We start from the raw sequence: 21,089 nt of genomic DNA on the forward strand, positions 1-21,089 counted from the left end.
ATTACATTTCTTTCTCAACTACACTATTGAAAAAAAGTTTAAAAAAATTGGTTTTCCCAGCCATGCCATAGAAGATCTATTTTTGGTTTCTCAAAGAACCTTCCAATTAATGGTTCACAAAGGAACCTTATTTTTATAGTGTGAAGAACATTTTAATATTATGAAGAATCTTGTCCCTTTGTAAATATGTGTATAAATAGTTCCAAAAATACCATGATAACATTTTGCATGTGATACCATGATATTCTTTGAAATACCATTAAATACCATTAAAGAATGCAACCTCTCGAAGGCTGAAGACATCAACGGCAAAGGGTATGTATTCTTTATCGTGATGTTGTTCAGTCCCCGGTAATCAATACAAGGTCGCAGCGACCCGTCTTTCTTCCCCACAAAAAAGAACCCCGCCCCCGTTAGAGAAGAGGAAGGGCGGATGAACCCCGGAGCTAGAGAATCAGAAATATATTTCTCCATAGCCTCCCTTTCTGGGACAGTATAATTTGCCTTTAGGGGGAGACTTACCTGGCAGTAAATCTATGGCACAGTCATCGGGACGATGCGGAGGGAGAGAAGCAGCACGAGACTTACTGAACACTTCCTTCAGGTGGAGGTACTCCGCGGGCATGTTAGACAAATCCACTGCTTCCTCCTGAAACATAGACATAGAAACAGACGGACAAGCAGACACTAGACAAGACTCATGACATTTGTTACTCCATGCCAGGATGGAATGCAGTTGCCAGTCCACTTTGGGGTTGTGACGGAGGAGCCAGGGGTGACCAAGAACTATGGGTGCAAGGGGAGAGTCTAGTATGTAGAATGAGATGATTTCTGAGTGGTTGCCTGATGTGATGAGGCTAATGTTTTCAGTGATGAGTGAGATGACCGGCAGTCTTTGTCCATTGAGGGCGTGAACCGTGATCTGGTGAGTGAGGGGTCTGAGGGGAATTTGAAGTTTGTGTGCAAGTGCATGGTCCATGAAATTACCTTCAGCCCCGGAGTCCAGAAGTGCTTGATAGTCGTGAAATCGTGCTGACCATCTTAGTCTTACCGGGAGGAGCGTAGATGATGATGAGGTCTTCTCGGCGGAGATCCCACCCGATAGTAGCCTCATACTTACTACCAGGCTTGGCCTTTGACCAGACAGATGTAGGCATGATGACCAGTCCCACCGCAGTATTTTATTTTTTATTTTTTTATTTTTTATTTTTTCGGAACCTTTGTTTTTTATTTTGTGTTTTATAGTTTAGCTATTTCACCCCAAAAATAAAAATGTGTACATTATCATTAACTCATGTTCTAAAGCAGGGGTTTTCAAACTGTGGGTCGCGACCCACTCGTGGGTCACGGAATGGAACAAGGTGGGTCGCACAAAGTCACTTGGCTGCAGCTAATTTTGCGTTTCAATGACACACAGACACTAACACAGTTCAGTCTAGGGCTGCACGAATGTGACGAGTGGGGCGGGGCCTAGTGCCATGGGAACAGAGCTAGGCCGGTGGAGTGATTGGGAAATGAGCAACACTCACCGGTCTCAAGAACCACGGAGGAGATCGGAAAGATACAAAAGAGGAGCGATGACAGTGAAGGACGAGAGAGGACCAGGCCTGGGTTTTATTTTGTGTTTGTTTTTTATTTGTGCACGGCAGTCATCCGAGAGGGGCTGTCGCGCTGTTTTGTGTTTATTTGGTTATTAAAACTTTGTTTGATTGTCCGCCGGTTCCCACCTCTTTCCACGAAGGAGTCATCGAGGCGGTGGGCTGGAGTGAGTTCGCCCCCCCCCCCCCCCCCGGCAACTCACTCCAGCCCACCACATCGAGCACCCTCGGCGGCAGACTCCTTCGCCCTGCTCGATGGCACTGCGGATTCACCCCAGCGGCGAAGGATCTTCGGCAGCGCGCCCCTCCTTCCTCCCTGGCTTCGGCACCAGTGTAAAACATTAAAATCTTCACAATCACAGGAAGAAGGAGGCGGGAACTGGGAACCCACTCATCACAACGATATAGCCCACCAACATTAATAATGAACTGCAATATCCTTAGTGTGATTTTCAAATTGCAATTAAGTCCGTGTGCGTTGCGTGTTTTGAAGGTCTCAGAGCAATGTCATTAAAAGGTTCAATCGGTCTTTTTTTACCTATTTCACAATTATTTTAATCTCCAAACTGTTTTAGATAGTTCTGCTTTGCTTCTTATGCTTTTCTAAAAAAGTGTTGGATTGTGCTCCGTTCTCGCCGACACACACGGAAGGATCATGAATGCAACAAAACACAGCAGCGCAGATCACACTTCACTGGAGTGAGCCTGCTTCACGTTTTTATGGACACTACATATTTTAACGCCAGTAAACAAAAATTAAAACTTGTAAATTTGTAGTGAAATTTTCAGTTGTACTCTAAAATAAAATGGTTATTTTTCTTAAATACTTAATTTCTGTCATAAAAATTTTAAGTAAGATTAGGTTTAAAGTAATTTCACTCGTTGTTTTTTTTTTTTTTTTAATATTTTGGTGGGTCGTGAAATATATTACACTTGTCTAGGTGGGTCGTGGAATGGAAAAGTTTGGGAACCACTGTTCTAAAGCATTATTAATTTCTTTCTTCTGTGTAAAACTATATATATATAATTTTTTTTTATTATAATTTTTTTTACATATACTTTTTGAAAGTGTTGTTTTGAAATGCATTGACTTCTAATGTATGAGCAAAAAAAGTTTTTCAGAATATTGTACACAGAAGAAAGTAAGTCATTTGGATTTAGGACAAGACAGGGAGCATAAATGATGAATTTTCATTTTGAGTGAACTGTGCCTTTAGGGCTTGAGTTCTTTTTATATGATCTTCGCTTTTGCTCGAACTTGAGTTTCATCAGTGTCTGCAAGATGATGAAAATGATGATGCTGATGAAAAAGTTTATGCTGTTAAGTCTCACTGCTGTGAATAATTCAATCATCTCACTTGAGTGACAGTCCTGACAGATGCCTGAGACTTTTACAGTGTAGTCTAGTGTTTGTGTGTGTGTGTGTGTGTGCAATTGTGCGTGTGCGTGTGTGTGTGTGTGTGTGTGTGTGTGTGTGTGTGTGTGTGTGCAATTGTGCGTGTGTGCTAATTAAAGAAAAACTGACATAATTTCCATGATTATGATTGGACTGAAACACAAAACTCTGAATTGTAGTTGACAATTGATGATGCACTTCAATGTAATGTCCCTTTTACTTTTCTAAAAGAGATTGTAGCTTAGTTAATGATAAAACAATAAGAAAAAACTTCCCATAGGCTTACATTGAAAGACTTGGGGGTTGAGTGTTTTCACTTGGTGGGCTAGTAATAAATCATGCAGAACATGTTAGCAACGGCATAGAAACACCCTGTTAACCACTTAGAACACCCTAGCAACCATATAACATATGTTGTGTGTGTGCGTGTGTGTGTGTGTGTGTGTGTGCTCTTGTTTTTGTGACATATCAGGACACAACTTTGTATAATGACATGGGTATGACACAGGTATTACAAGGAGAGGGTGACTTATGAGGAGTTTTTTTTTGAGAAAGTAAAAATGCACAAAGTTTCCTGTGAGGGTTAGGGTTAGGTGTAGGGTTGGTGAAGGGCGATAGAATATACAGTTTGTACAGTATAAAAACCATTACGCCTATGGGATGTCCCCACTTTTCACAAAAACAAATGTGTGTGTGTGTGTGTGTGTGTGTGTGTGTGTGTGTGTGTGTGTGTGTGTGTGTGTGTGTGTGTGTGTGTGTGTAAATGTAAATGTAAGGTAGTTCATGTTTGAACCAGCATGTCTTTCCTTTTATTTCTGTTTAATGTCTTTGATAATCATAGTGTGGTTTGTGTAGTCACTGAAAGCTGAACATTATATGTGCTTCTGCTGTCTCTCATCAAGAGCCTGCAGTGCCGTCAGGAAGTCTAAAAACAAAGCTCTGTTTATTTTTACCCAACCGGTTCATAATCCCTTTATTTTAATCTCCTGGCGTAAGATATTTCAACAATGCCTGTGATGTTATTTTTGGAAAAGATTAATTTAGTTCCACAAAGCAAGTTTGAGTTTGTCACATTAAATGCTGGTTTCAGTGATGTGCAATATTTTGTCAGATCTTTTTAGGACAAAGAATGAACTTTATTTCCCAGAGCTGTATATACTGTCCCAAAATGAAAATATTTTATATAAGCATGTGAGGTTATTGTACTCTGAAGTAAATAATAATTTGAGGTAGATGTTGTATGTTAAGATGTACACAAGTTTGAGGTTTGGTTATAATGTTGTTGTTTTTTCAAGATTTTTTCGGGGGGGGGGTTAAACTCACCAAGGCTGCATTTTTTTTATATCAAAAATACAGGCGAACTGTGAAATATTATTAGAAATAATTTTAAATAATTGTTTTTTTTTTTTTTTTAATTTATTTTAAAATATCATTTTGGGCTTTTTGGGCTAATTTTTGTGGCAACAGTCATACATTCTTTGCTGAATAAAAAGTTCAAAAGAACAACATTTATATAAATATAAATCTTTTGTAACATTATAAATGTCTGTACTATCATCTTTTATCAATTTAATATTTCCTTGCTGAATAAAAGTATGATTTGAAACAAAAAATGTATTCAAATGATAGTAAAGACATGTATAATGTTACAAAAGATTTATATTTTAGATACATTTTGTTCTTTTGAACTTTCTATTCATCAGAGAATGTCTCTGTCTCTGTATTCTATACACGTGCGACATTAAAACTGTTTTTTTCTGCCCCCGGATAAGCTCCGCCCACAAAAAACTTCATCACTATTTGCAAACACTGAAATTGGTCTATAATATGTAAGTAAAAAAATTATTACATAATATTAAATTACATTTTATTATTAAAATGTAATTATATTCTATTATTAAATTAAAATAAAATAAATAATAATAATAATATATTAAATATATAGAATATTAATTTAATTTAAATGTAATAATAAAGTGTAATTTATTTTGATTATATATATCCCACTCTGGAGTCTCTGTATTCTGTAAACGTGTGTGTGTGTGTATGTGTGTGTGTGTGTGTGTGTGTGTGTGTGTGTGTGTGTGTGTGTATGTGTGTGTGTATGTGTGTGTGTGTGTATGAATCAGTAGTTGTGATGGCAGAGGGCATGGACAGTATTCTGTCGCTGGTCACCATGGGAACAGTGGGGTGGTGTAAAGGGCAAAGCTGGCTGTGACTCCATTTTATTACCCCTTTATCACACACACACACACACGCACACACACACACACACACACACACACACACACACACACACACACACAAACACATGCAATTTCACAGTGTGAATGGGAGTCTCCCAAGAGTAACAACGGCCAACTAGAGGACAGGGTGAAAGTAGTCACTAAAGAATGAGCGATAAACTCCATTGTGTGTGTTTGTTTGCCTTTGGCTTGTGTGTTTGGCAGTGCTGTAGTGTTGTGCGTTATTCAGTGATTTCTATTGTAAATGCACCTCACATACATGGCATTGTTCCAATGTTTCAGCCTGTAGAAACTGCAGGTTCTTTCTTCATGTTTCCAGCTCGCAAAGCAATGACAACCAGTATTCAAACATTGCACTAGGGACAAAAAACTCGTTCCTTTTTACTGTTGTGGTTTATTTGGAGTTGAAGAATAGGTTTTTTGGTAGAGCCATGTGTTATGTAAGAGTTCCTTCAGTTCATGTACCGGTGAAGAGGGCAACTCCCATGTTTTGTCTTGGATTGATTTTTCTGCCATATCATGAAAAAGAGGATTTTCTAAGCTGCTAAACCTTTTCTTATTGAAATAGTACATTTTATATCTGACAATATGATAATCAATATCTCAAACATATAAACGTATTTCCCATAATTGTAACTTATTATGCTCATACTTTATGTCTTGTACAATAACTCTGTATTACAGACTATACAACTATTTACAACTATATTTCTTGTAGCTACAACCTTAAATCTTACCATTTAGATTTTATATATTACAATATGACTTTTTGTATACTTTCAACTTCATTTCTGATAACATAAACATTTTTTATATCTCATGAATGCAACTTTATTTCCCGTAATTGTGAATTATGTTTTCATAATCACTTTATTTCTTATAATTTCAACTTTATTTTTTGTGACTACAACTTTAGAGCATACTATCTTGACTTTATATCTTACAATTGTACTTTTTATCTTACACAACATTTTAAATCTTATAAATACACATTTATTTCCCATAATTATGACATTATATCATTATATCTATGTTACTTTTAATCTGAAATTGCAACTTTCTCACTTCAACCTTAAATCTTAGAATTTAGATTTTTCTACTTTTTTATATCTAATAAATAGAAATTTGTTTTTTCTAATTGTAACTTTGTATTGTACACCATGTTTTTTTTTGCATTGCACAATTGAAACCTTATTAAAAAAATATATATTTATATACATTTATATCTCATAAATGAAGCTTTATTTCCCCTATTTGTGACTTTATTTCTTACACTTTGACTTCATTTCTAACTATTGTTTTCATATCTCAGAACTATCTTAACTCTACCTTAAAGGTCCCGTTCTTCGTGATCACATGTTTTAAACTTCATTTAGTGTGTAATGTTGTTGTTAGAGTATAAATAATATCTGTAAAATTCTAAAGCTCAAAGTTCAATGCCAAGCAAGATATTTTATTTAACAGCCTACAAAAAACGACCCGTTTGGACTACATCCTTCCAGTTCCTGCAGTAATGACGTCACTAAAACAGTTTTTTGACTAACCTCCGCCCCCAGGAATACACAAAAAGGGGGCGTGGTCTTGTTGCACTCCGACGGAGAAGAGGAAGAGTTGCGTTTGTGTTTGTCGCCATGTCGTCGAAACGCTGTTATTTTTATCTCGGAGTATCACCTTTGTTTGGGCTTCCCAGGGACGCTGTACTTGGAAATTAATGGTTACAATTTATGTTTAATTCGGTTCCGAAAAATTATAATCCACATATAAAACTATGTGCAGCACATTTTACTGAGGAGAGCTTCTTCAATCTCAATCAGTTTAATGCCGGATTCGCACAAAGATTATTCTTGAAAGATGGAGCAGTTCCCTCTTTGTCTGGAGAAGGCGTTGTTTATGGACCACAGCCGGTAAGTGTATTTTATTATTTAAGTTGGTGCGTTTAACAGGTTCTGTAACTTATTACACAAAGGGCAACGCTGTTTAGCTTTGTTAACTAGATGTTAGGGCTGTGCAAAAAAATCGAATGCGATTTTCATGCGCATCTCGTCAGTAAAAACGCTCCTGTGATTATAAGTACATCTCCAGCACATGCTCCTGCACACTTGCTTCTCAAAACTACACCAAAATTAGCCCAATCACGTTTCCAGGAGGTAAGCGTGCGCTCAGCTGCTGTCGAATCACAACACAGGAACCGCTGGCACAATCAGAACTCGTTACGTATTTCTGAAGGAGGGGCTTTATAGAACAAGGAAGTCATCAGCCCGTTTTTATGACAGTGAAAACAGCGGCATACAGATAGGTGAATTGTGTGAAAAATAATGTTTTTTTTAACAGCGAAACATGAACACATGTTATATTGCATGCTGTAAACACAATCAAAGCTTCAAAAAAGCATGAAAAACGGGACCTTTAACTTCATGTCTCACAGTATGACCTTTTTTTCCTTATTGTAAAATTTATTTTGTTTACAGCTTATGTTAAAATTACCTGTTTTATTTTGTACTTCAAAGCAGAGATTGGCTTCTATAGAAGGTGAAGTGAAATGATCATGTGAAACTACAGTACAGACCAAAAGTTTGGACACACCTTCTAATTCAAAGAGTTTTCTTTATTTTCATGACTATGAAAATTGTAGATTCACACTGAAGGCATCAAAACTATGAATTAACACATGTGGAATTATATACATAACAAAAAAGTGTGAAAAAACTGAAAATGTCATATTCTAGGTTCTTCAAAGTAGCCACCTTTTGCTTTGATTACTGCTTTGCACACTCTTGGCATTCTCTTGATGAGCTTCAAGAGGTAGTCACCTGAAATGGTCTTCCAACAGTCTTGAAGGAGTCCCCCGAGAGATGCTTAGCACTTGTTGGCCCTTTTGCCTTCTGTCTGCGGTCCAGCTCACCCCTAAACCATCTCGATTGGGTTCAGGTCCGGTGACTGTGGAGGCCAGGTCATCTGGCGCAGCACCCCATCACTCTCCTTCTTGGTCAAATAGCCCTTGATGCCTTCAGTGTGACTCTACAATTTTCATAGTCATGAAAATAAAGAAAACTCTTTGAATGAGAAGGTGTGTCCAAACTTTTGGTTTGTACTGTATATTATAACTGAAATTGAGTTTACAGTATGTACTGCAGCACAGGAGACTTTGAATAAGGGGAAAAAAAGCTATAAAATCATAGAATACTGCCTTCTAAGTCTGTTTTTTTATATATATATTCTCTTCTGAAATGGTTCAGTATTTCCAAAAACCTTCTGCAGTGCTTGATAACAGATATATGCTTTATTTTAATGAGGAAAATTAAAGTGGCTGTTGATCGTTTGTAGACTCAATAACCACAGGAGCGTTATCAATTTGCTTATCTGAAGTGAATTATTCTAACATGCCAAACAAATGATTGCTGTCAGTGTTCATGTTTTTCCTCTTTCTTGTTTCACTCTGCATTCTCAACCTCACCCTTTCCCACAATTAGCTTTACGAAAGCCTTTTCTTCCCCATCCAGTTGTCTTCCGTTCATACTAATGTAGGTCCGGTTTCAGACCTCTTAGAAGAGTGCTGGTGTAGATTGATGTTTTTGTGTCTGTGGGGTTTTGCAGTAATTATGGTAATTTATGAAAACTAACTCTGGATAACAGCCACGCCGACTGCAACGGACGCCATCTGAGACACACACACACACACACACACACACACTCAGTGCCATGGGCTGAGATTACAGGGTGCAGTGTAAACAAAGTCTGGACGAGCCCCTGCAGTCCCAGAACAGAGGCAGAGCTCCAGAACTCCATTAAACCATCTCAGAAAGACTCAAACAGCCTCCCCCATCGCCTGCTGTACGCTCTCTTTTGTGTTATGGTTGGTGCTTAGAGATTTTGTTTGTGTTATTATATTGGATGAATTAATTTAGCCCAACAGTGAGAGTGTGACAGGTCCATTAACCATGTTTTGAATGGTGACATGTTGTCCACATATTTGCTAAAATGGCCTGCTGTGTTGGAGAAAACTCAGGAAGGTGTATGTGTGTATACTGTATATATATGTATGTGTGTGTGTGTGTGTGTGTGTGTGTGTGTGTGTGAGTTTACTTTTCCTCTGGGCATTTTATCCACTCTCGTGTTGTATTAAGAATATCACGGTTACACAGGATGTAATAGCTTGGTTTAGTGTGTGAGTGTAGAGAATAACAATACACTCGTTGTGACAAATTTATCAGTTTCCCTGTTCCCCATCTTGGGTAATCAACACTGGCATAATTTAGGTATAAATTTATTTAGCAATATAAGGCAAAGAGCCATCTAGACCCTCAGTGACTTCGCAGTTCTGTAAAAATAGAAACGGTTTTTAATATTCCTAATCTAGAGCAGCTACTGAATGAATCATGCTGAGCAGGGATTAGCAGGAAAGCTCATGACTTTCTCTCTCTCTCTCTCTCTCTCTCTCTCTCTCTCTCTAAATGTTATAAATGTTTAATGCAATAAAACTAGAGTCTACATTAAAGTACCATACATATGAGTGCTGCTTGTTCAAGCAGAAGTTGCAGTTCTTTTTCTTCTTCTTTTTGTTCTTTAAATATTTAACTTGAAGGTACCCCATTGCCCAACACAATTTTCAAACAAATTTCCAATATTTCAGCTGTAGTTATGACAAAGCTGCCTGTCTACAAAATTTTCCTAGGGTCATATGATGCGATTTCAGTTTTTCATTTCTTTTTGGAGTGTTACAAGCTGAAGCATGAAGAACATCTGTAAAGTTGTAAAGACTAAAGTCTCAAATCCAAAGAGGTATTCTTTATAAAAGTTGAGAGTCAACCACCCCCTTCTAAAACGCCTTGTTCTAACACCCCCCGCCAAATGTCTATGTTACGACATGGAAAGATTTGCATAACACCGCCCAAATGTTAACGCAAAGAAAGAAGGTGTAACTTTTATTCTCGCTGTTGCTGCTGGCGCATGTTGTGGAGATTCTGTGTGTTTCATTGTGAAAGCGAAGCTACTTTGTTTGGCCTTCCAAAAGAGGACACAACTAGAAATCAGTGGTTAAGTTGTATTTAAAACATTGTTCCAGAACTGTTCAATCCAAATATACAGATGTGTGCTGCACATTTAGGATAAGCTCTGCTTCCTGAACCAGTAGCCTACAATGTATGTATCTGTGGTACAAAGGCTGTTTCTATAAAGTGGGGCAGTTCCAACTTTGCAAGGACAGTCTGGCGCTTCTGACTCACAGCCTAAGTATATTTTTATATTTAAATAATTGCTAATGATGATTAAACTGCAAGTTTTTGAGCAGTGTAGAGAAGCGCTTGTTGTTTGTCGTTTCTCCCATCACAAATTCAGACATGGTTTTATGTTTACGTAGCACGATATGCAACACAACGCGTAAAAACACAGTATAAGTCATTATAACCAGTAATTACTGTATGTCCCCACTGGATGCAACAAATGCCTCATTTGTAATGGATTTTATTGGTTTTCTTCTGTTCGCTGGATAACTGGCCAATCATAGCACACCTTGCTTTTTTAGAACAATGAGCTTTGTAAAAATCAACACATTCCAGAAATGTGGTGCATAGAGGAGAAACAATAATGTACATTATATGTAAAATAATGTGTTTTTTTAACCTTAACCAGCATAAACACCAAATAACTGCATTACACCAAATAATGTTCTTTTTAGCAACATCACATGACCCCTTTAAATTAATTTGCCATGATTAATTTTGTAATTTCAGAAATATCAAGAAATGCATATATTATTCAAAAAGAAATGAGTTTTTAAGGAAAATAAAAATAGCTTGTTGATTTTTACAGTTAATTTTGAATAGATAGATCCCTGTAAGCCTTTTTTTGGAAAATATCTATTTTTTTCTGTACAATGAATATCAGTGGGGTCCAGTGTTGCTTTTGATCCCATAGGCTTCCATTCTATAAAAGAAAGAAAGTTTGGAACAATATGACGGTGATTAAATGATGACAGAATAGTGTAAAGAACATTTTAATAATCTAAAGAACCTTTTTCCACTATAAAGAACATATAGTGCAATGGAAAGTTTCCATGGATGTTAAAGGTTCTTCATGGAACCACAGATGCCAATAAAGAACCATTATTTTTAAGAGTGTAGCTGTCTGTTTGCTTCATTGAGTTCTGAAGAGCAGAGAAGGACGGACAGGCGTTTAGTGCAGTTTTTAATAAGACATGGTCCTTGTTAGGACATACATGTACAGGCGATAATGTCCTACACACGCAAACAACGATCCCTAGTGTGTAATCTTGTTGGCAGCTTGAGGGTATTTTCCCTTTGTGTGTGTGTGTGTGTGTGTGTGTGTGTGTAGTCTGTCTGGTGAAAGCAGCCGTGGGATTTATGGCTAATCTGAACAGCAGATGGCAAAACATCAGATATTCTGTTTGAGCAGGAGAATTGATATTCGACAACTCATCATAAACGTTAACATATACACAGCATATACACACATACATTCTTGTGCAGCGTCATGTGACTCACGTGTGTGTATGTGATTATACTCATATTAATCCGGTGACCTGGATTGAGTTTGACTGGAGGAAGCGAGGCTGACGTATCTAGAGCGCACGCCATTCCACGGCTACTTCCAGAGAAAGAGAGAGAGAACAACAACCTTCCTCGCTTGTACTTGCTCTCTCACTCACACACGCTTCTCCTGAGGAAGCAGTATGAAAGCCGACACAGTATGGGCTGAGGACCATACTGAGGAGACCCTCTGCTGAAAGACACAGGGACAGAGGCGAAACAGACAGAAAGAGTGCAAGAAACATCAACAAAGAAGGTGTAAACACATTCAAAAGAGGAACAAGAAGAGACAGGCTGGACAATAGGTGTAAGGGAGCTGTGGAGACAGATCGGGAGAGAGAAACAGCCCGCCTGTCTGTGGTGGGACAGCAGACGCAGAACACCCGCGGACCAGACACTCACACACACACCATGGTGATCCAGGGAGCCGTAACGCCCGGCAGGACCCGTAGGCTTCTCCTTAAACTGCCGGTGGGGACGTTGAGGCGAAATAGCGAGGAGAGGGTAAGACGTGAGACGATCCAAGAGTCTTGTGTGTTTTTGAATGCTGGCTCAAGGTTTTTAAGGACTGTCAGTGGCGGCACTTGTGTGTTAGATTGTCTGCATCCTTGTAGCTGAGGAGACAGTGGAGATAATTAGCTGATTATCTGTTGCCATGATGGATGTGCACCTGCATAAGTGCTTTACAGAGAATCTCAGTGAACTGTGTTGTTTTCATGCTTCATATGCCTCTCATGTCACTGTCACAATTATGGCTTTCTGAGATCTGTGATCAAGTTCAAATGACAGTGTTGCGTAATAGTGTTTGTTCACTGAAGATAGTGGTACCAACTAATCATCACTGTGATTACCCCAAAACACGCAGCAACCTGTCCAGTTATGTGAATCATGTTAGCAGACAAAATACGGCACGCTTCACCTCACTGACCTGACTGTCATTTACTGGAACTGCCACAGGGTACAAGTTCTGTCCGTACAGATGTGTGTGTGTGTGTGTGTGTGTGCGTGTGTGTGTGTGTGTGTGTGTGTGTGTGTGTGTGTGTGTGGGTGTGTGTGTGTATGTAACTGTACACATGGGTTTGCTTTCGTTCTGTATGTGGGTGTGTGTATCTCTGTATATGTGTATGTGTGTGTGGGTGGACATTTTGTGGCATCAAAAGAGGTAATAAATTAATAATCATAGAGATTCAGGTTCTTAAAAAATCACAAATACAAAATAGGATAATGATTTCAAGCCTGATGATTTTATCATATCAGTTTGTAAATTTAAATAAATGTATTTATACATTTTATTTATTTATCATTTTTTAAATATCTCTAATAAAATATGTATATAAATATATATGATGACATATCATAGCCATTATATAATCAGTTTTTGTCATATTATTTATTTAATGAATTAATGAATTAATTATATATATATATATATATATATATATCATAGATAAGATATAAATAATAATATATATAAAGTAATCAGTTATTAATATTATTGATATTATTTAATGATAATGTATTATGCTTGCGTGTGTGTATATGTATTGATTAATAATCAGTTATTGATATTTAATTATGTTTTAATAATTAATGATTTAGTTGGATGGATAGATAGATAAAATCATTAATATCAATAATATGTAGTACTATTGCTATATATGTGTGTGTGAGATGTGTGTGCGTGACGTGTGTGCGTGTGTTTGTTGATAATTATAAATTGAAATATAAATTCTATATAACATTAAATACTATCAGTAATATACATTTATATACATTGGCCACCCTACTTTCTTGACATCAGATCAGCATTGACCATGGAACATGACCACTTCTATCAAAAACTATCTTCAAATTACATTAAAAGAAGATTTTACAAAATGTATATCTCTTTGCATGATGATGAAATGGCCTACATTCATGTCTACAGTATTTCATATGGCTTTTGTGTGCCAGCTTAATGTGATTCCCGTTATGCACTAAAGTTACATGAAGTGTTTAATATTTCACAATGCGTAGTACACATTACGTCTCTCTCTCTCCTTCTCTTTTTGTGCTGAGACAGATGTCTGTAATTACAGCAGTTTGAATTATTGATTAGAGGATTTCCTCACACACGTTATTTTTACTGCATCCCTCCAGAGCTCTCCTCCTCTTTACTGTCATTCTCTGTGGCCTGAGGCTGTCCTTTCAGCTGCTGTGAGTTTTACCTGAGAAATTGTAGACACTTAGCTCTAACTGAATTGTGGCATGATGCCTACATTCGTGTACGTGCAGACTGTCATGCAAAACTAAATTGAATGACTCGCATATAATATCCAGAACTGCGAAAGCATGTGAATTTGTGTGTGCATGAAACTCAGATTCACTGTGATTCTTCATTACTGTATATATATATATGTCAGTGTCTGCTCTCTAACAAATATTTTAAATATATTTAAATATATTACTTTCATCTCACAATTTCTTGCCTTCTTTTGCACTTTCTCTTCCATTTCTTCAGCTCTGTCTGCAAGAAGGCATGTTTAATCTATTGTATGTCCATATGTGTCATAACTAGGGTACAGATGTCTACATCCTGTTTAACCATCAATTATGGGCTGTCAGTGAGAGGGCAACCAAAATCACTCCAACTGATGAGTTGAATAATATGACGCTGCCAATCACTCAAAAACTGTTCACTTTTAGACTAATGGAACATGATGGAAGTTTTTGATGGACCCATTTTCTTGTCTTTGCCTTATGTTTTCATTAGATGTCTTTAGGCTGCTACGTGTCTTTAAGAGGCAGTTCTGGTCTTAATAAAGGCCTGTGGTGTGGTGCGTGTCTGTCTCACTGGGTTGCATTGATTGGCTCTTTTGAAACAGGGTTGTAATTTAGGGATTTCCTGTGAGGACGGCAGACAAGGTTTTGGGGGACGGCAGCAGTTGATAAGGCATTACTATTGCTATTAGCAGACAGAGATTTAATCAAAGGAACAAGGGCTTCATTCTCATTCTCTGATTACTAGGCTTCTCAAACCCCCCTCTTTCCCCTCAATGTTTTTTTCCTTCTCCTTGTCTTTTGTGTCTCTCATTTTCATCTGTTTGAGTGATTTTGACATGCAGCTCCCACAGACAGCAGACATACATGACAGGGTAATCATAGAGTCAGAGAAGCTTGAGTTGTTGTGGGTGAATCTCACAAAAACTTGTCCATGTTTCACCCCAATATCAAAAGTACAAATAGTCTCTAAAAATGGCAAGTTATTTAACTCATCAAAATAAGTTGACATTTTTTACAGTGCATGCAAAAATATATATTTTGAATAAGAAAATTAAAACAATTTGCATTGTAAAAAAGTTAGATCATTTTGGTCTGGTAAGATTTTTTTTATATGTTTTTTAAAATAAATCTTTTATGCTCACCAAGGCTGCATTTATTTGATTTAAAATACATTAAAGACAGTAATATTGTGAAATCTTTACAATTTAAAATAAATGTTGTATTTTAATATATTTTAAAACGTAATTTATTCCTGTAAGGCAAAGCTGAATTTTCAGTTTACTACTTCAGTTTACTATGTAACATTACAATGTAACTTCAGTGTCACATGATCCTTCAGAAATCATTCTGATATGCTGATTTGCTGCTCAAGAAAACGTATTATTATTATAAATCTTGAAAACAGTTGTAGTGCTTAATGTTTTTGTGGAAACTTGTGGATTCTTTGATGAATAGAAAGTTCAAAAGATCTGCATTTAATTAAAATTTGAAATATGCTGTCAAATTATCAGTGTTTTTAATTGTTTACTGTCACAATTTAATGCATCCTTGCTGAATAAAAGTAATAATTTCTTTAAAAAAAATTATAATAATATTTATAATAATTACGAGCCCCAAAATGTTGAACATTAGTATACTGTAAATATACAGTATGTCTAATTGATTATGAAATAGAATTATAAATTAAAAGAATTAAATATCAAATAATAAAAAATATATACTATAAAATATATTTAGAAAAAACTATCAGAAAGTATGTTGTTTTGCATTGCATTAATGATAAGATTTTTTGCATTACATTAATAAGAATTGAAGGGGGAATGCATTTAATTATCATGAAAATAATGTTACAGTGCACAAAATCTTAATGGTCCATTAACAGGCATCTTTTTAAACAAGATCTTTTGGTTTCAGGGTGAAATATGAAATGGACATATTGATGGGTTTCACCATTATACAACTCCATGTTTTATGATTAGACTCCAAATAACTTGTGCATAACTTGAGTTGATTTTATGTCTGCGTGTGTTTGTGTACTGTATGTGGACTGCATGTACCTTCTTCACAGAAGGTTAATGTAATCATGTAGCTGGAGGGCTTTCCATAAATCTTAAGTTAAATCTTAAATAAGTTAAATCTTTTCGCTTGTTGGAAATTTGGAACAGACAAATATGTTCTGCTTCATTAGACTGAGACAATGAAAGAAGCCCTGTCCTTTTGGTCTCTTTCACCATCTTACCCTCCACTCACCCCTTTTTTCTTCACTTCTCCTTCAACTGCCATACTCTTTTACTTGCCCACATATTTCTGTCATTCGTTTACCATTTCATGCTCTTGTGTTCTATTTCCTGTCCTTTCAGCTTCCCATTTCCTTCTCCTCCTCCTCCTCGTTTCCTCTTTTTGAGGTCGAGTTATAAATTTATCTCAGCTTGTTTCTTTGCTATAATATGGTGTGACTACTTGCAGGGTTTTCGAAGCCAGATTTCCAATCCAAGGCTTTTAGCAAAACTAAAGTAGCAGTTTGGCTATGGAAAACAGTTCCTTTCTATCTTGATGTTTATTGGGCTGCTGGAGTTCTCCTTGGACACACTTTGTTTCATTGGGTGGAATCACTGCTGTCTATGTGTGTATGTTCTTGATTGGGTCTTGTATTGTGCTCCATAGAGTTTGTCTCTGGGCAGTGAGCTAACTCTCAGCTAAAGTAGAGTGCTAATTGAGGCTTGTTAAATTTAACCGTTCTGTTGCCTCCCATTAGGAAGCAGGTCAGGCATGATGCAAATAGATGTAGAATAATATGCAAGTGTGTGTTTGAGCTTGTGCAACGTCAGCCATCTTTTAAAATGCTCTAAAGTAACACATTTACAGTTGCTAATGCTTTTATGCTGTGTCTGTAATCAAAAATGTGTAGAAATGTGTGTGTGTTGTCTTCAACTATAATTTCTATTGCCTTTATTCATAAAGGCCAGACTCTATGCAAGTACTCGGATGCAGATGCTGCTGGTTTTGGCGAGCATTTCATGCATTGCTGAATTTTCTCAATGTTTGTGTTGGAAGTATTCTCAGGGTCAAATTCTGACATGGCTGGCATGGCAAAACTTTGAGGAGAAGTTTGCTGATCAAGTTAAAGTTAGCTGAACTGTTGCTATTCTTATACCTAGCTACCATAATAATAGCATAATCTGATTTAATGGCACATATGAAGGAAACTATCACTCTGTGAAAACTGAGGTTTGTTCCCTGATGGAAAATAAAACTCCATCTTAAACAAGCCTAAAATGGTTTGCTGGTCTGGGATTATGGGTGTCTTTCAGCTGAAGACTAGCTTGGCCAGATTGGGAGATTATTTTAAACCAGGTTAAACCATTTTAGGGTAGTTTAAAGTGGAAATTCAACCTATCTGTATTTTAAATGTGTCTTATTGGGAATTATTTGTTCATGCATTTTTCATTTATTAAATCTTTGAGCTTGTGGGTTTTAATCAAAATGCCATAACTCTTTCTTCCAGTGACTTCTCAAATTAGTCATCTCAAACCCCGCCTATTTATTACAATTGAATGTGAGGTCATGGATGGTAATTCTGTCAACTTTTTTTTTTTTTTTAACCAAAAGAATATATTTTGAAGAATGCTGGTGACCGAACAGAGACTTCCATAGTATTTTTCACCCATGCTATGATTTGGATACAAACATTCTTCAAAATATATTTTTTTGTGTTCCACAGAAGAAAGAAAGTCATGAGTTTGGAATTACATGAGAGGGAGTAAACGATGGCAGAATTTTCATTTTTGGGTGGACTTTCCCTTTAAAGTCATGATGTAATGGAAGTAGTAAAAGATCTTTTCATCCTGTAGGGCAGGCACTTGGTTCAATCTATCAGTGGGTCTGAATGTGAGCTCACAGTCGATGATAAACAAGGGGTTTGGTTTTCTCAGCAAGATTACCAACATAAAGCAAGAATGCATTTTAAGAATGTACAGCAGGACAGCAAGCTTGCAATGCAATAGCGTCAGCGTCTTCATACCAGAGTACATTTGTGGCCTCAGACATGGCAGAGTTGATGCTTCCTTCCAAAGAAATGTCAAAATATTTTCTACTTTGTTGTCTAGATGATAAATTGACCATTTAGAGCTTTGTCACATCACCATGTACTAGCTTCTCCACTTGGGCCCTCAAGAAATCTGGACACAGGCACGCACACACCAAGCTGGCGCTATCACTTTTATTGTTTTCCTCTCCATTTAGACAACCCCTCAAGCTCAAACTGATCTTTGGGAGGAAGAAACATCCCACAACACACACACTCATGCATGCTAGTGCATATACCCCTCACAGACTTCAGCATGTGAATACGGCAATATCAGCTGCCCTGAAGGAGCTTGATGGAATAGAATTGAATTTCTCCATACACACACACACACGCACACATTTCCTCATATCATTGGAAGATATGAAGAGTGTTCTGACTACTTTGAATATTAGACTGGAATGCAGCCTAGTCGTAAACACACATACACCATCTCCAGCATGTGTGAGAACATAAAGCTTCTTAAATGACTCCAACCTCTATGTGAACTTGACGTCTACTGGTTTCAATTAAATCTCATGTTCTGTTCCCAGAAACACCCGTGCATGATTCCAGGGTCAGTCAGTGTCACATTTGTCCCCCAAAACAGGATGCATCACCCCTCAAAGGGTCCCGAATGTTCCTTAGACATGAACAAGTACAGAGCTTTGTGCTAAAAATAAGAGTAGAGAATGGATCATTTCACATTAGCTGGAACAGGCCTGTCATAGAGCATTACACACACTCACACACACATTTTGACTCATCTCTCTCTCTCTCTCAATAGTCTATTCATGTCATTCTGGGGGTGTGTGATGGTGTGCCTGGGTGTTAAGGGAGGAAATGTCTATGCATTCTGCTGGTGGACTTGGATTGGAGTTGCTTAATTCCACTGGCTCAGTGCATGTGCTCTGTGTGTGTGTGTGTGTGGCCACCCACTCTGTGCTCTTGTGCTTTTATATTATAATCCTCATAAATATTTATGCTCACAGAAAGATTCAGGAGCAAACACTTATTAGCCTATATGCAGAATGAAGTAGGTCAGCACGCATATGCACGTGAACATGAACTTCAAACAGATCTGGTGCTCTATTTCTCTTTTTTGTGCTTCTGTCACATGGTACTGAAGATGCCACAGGTTCTTTTGTGTGTTTGGGTGAGAAAGAAAAGAAGAGGAAGAATTTGGGAATGATGTAGATCTATGTTGTGCCATGCTTTCGTTCAGCACAAAAATTTCAACTAAGTTTGTGAAACGAACAACATGTTTTCAGTAATGCACTTGAAATTAAAGTTTAAGAGTAATTATAAAACATGAATAAGAATCCAAATCTTAAAAATAGTTTTAAACTTTTAACCATTTATTTGTCTATGTAATCTGATAGATAGATGGATGGATAGATAGCCTTGTGTGGAATCGCTTACAAATCCATGTACTGTTGTCTGTGTATTTTTGAGTGTGTTCAATGATGCTATTGAACACTCATTTCAGAGGTGAGAAATGTGATTTCCTTCACATTTATTGTGACCTACATTTCTTAAGTGTTTCTTTTTCATCTAAATAGAGTGTGAGTGTGTGAAAAGTACATGGTCGACTGACTCATCTGTGTGATTAATATGGTTTCTGTCTTTTGTGTGTCTAAGTGTGTGTATAGTGTAAAATCACTGAATACCACAGCTTTTCCCAGGGTTCCACAAAATAGACTGCTTACACACACACACACACACACACACACAATCACACGTTTGAGAACTACCTCCATTTCTAAATATTTGCTCCTATTCCTTCACACAATAGCCGCTCACACACATTCACAAATTTAAATGACAGCAGATGACATTCTCACCACTCAGGAAGCAGCAGCCAGTGACTCATAAACACATATTCTGAACATTCCAATAGAACACAGCAGGAAACACAGGACGCTGCATATTTCACAATTTAACATCATGCTGATTTATTGTTGGACAACTTGTTTTCTGTTTTTATGTCCTCATTTCCTTCAGAGAAAAAAAAAACATAATTTTTTATGCAACTTTCTCAGTGTCACATGATTTTATGTTATGTTAATATTTCATATTTTATTTTATATTTCATTTTATTTTATTTTGGGTTGGGGAACATTAATACCCTAGCAACATGCAACTTTTGTTTGTGCAAACTATACTACTCAAAACTCTTCTTAGGTTCTTAGGAATTCTGTTTCTCTCTGTCCTGCATGCTCCTCCATGAATACTTTCACATGTATGATTTACAATTGTACTATCACAGTTTGCATCGGGTTTATTGTGCACAAATCAATATGCATTGAGCCGCATAATGGCAGGACAGTAGCGTGAATGAGTTATTGTAGTTGTCCTGGTTCTATAGCCCTGTATTTGGCCTTCAGTACCACAGCAGCATGAACACAAACAGAAACCCATGTGCTTCTGTGCTTATTCATTAGACTTCAGCTGTCACTGACTGTAAGTGAATGAGGTTTAGTGGCACACAGTGTCATTACACTCTCTGTAATCATATGATTTTACTATTGTAAAAGCTAACAACTGCATTTCTCTTTTACACTGGTTTCTAATACCAAGTCATGTCAATTCTGTTGTTTTCCATATTCTTTTTTTGATACTTGCATGGCATTTGAGCTGAAACTATGTTCACCATGATGAATCTTTTATTGATCATGGTTAATCCAATATTGATGGGTTCAACTTTGATCAAACAGTAAGCCACGGCAGCATGAGTATGAAAATTCCATAAATCCCTCCTAAGACATGAAGAGTTTTTAATCAAGATCAGATGCCATTCACCTTCTCTCAAGATCAGACGCCTTTAACTATTGACCAAGGCTTTCTGTTGAATTGCAGAAAGAAAAATGTGCTGTGTTCAAATAAGAGGCAATGTAAATCACTGTATCTGGTGTTTAGGCTGAGTGCATGAGTTACCCATCAGCAAAGATCAAAAGTATTTACAGCATTGTTGACATG

At 37.1% G+C, this 21,089-nt stretch overlaps 1 protein-coding gene across 4 annotated transcripts in view; it reads left to right on the forward strand.

The window, feature by feature from the left end:
* Positions 1-21,089, forward strand: part of LOC132156312 (FERM domain-containing protein 4A-like) — a 151,864-nt gene that overhangs the window by 55,903 nt on the left and 74,872 nt on the right. The window contains exon 1 of one of the 4 annotated variants that reach the window (XM_059565268.1): positions 11,890-12,289. The exons of the other annotated variants lie outside the window; for them this stretch is intronic. Within the exon in view, the coding sequence (XP_059421251.1) occupies positions 12,197-12,289 (93 nt within the window). The 5' untranslated portion in view covers positions 11,890-12,196. Of the gene's footprint in view, positions 1-11,889; positions 12,290-21,089 lie in introns of those variants that run through there. 4 annotated transcript variants of the gene reach the window in all.

The sequence above is a fragment of the Carassius carassius genome, chromosome 13 (genome assembly GCF_963082965.1).
Source record: "Carassius carassius chromosome 13, fCarCar2.1, whole genome shotgun sequence".
In the NCBI taxonomy this organism is placed as follows: Eukaryota; Metazoa; Chordata; class Actinopteri; order Cypriniformes; family Cyprinidae; genus Carassius; species Carassius carassius.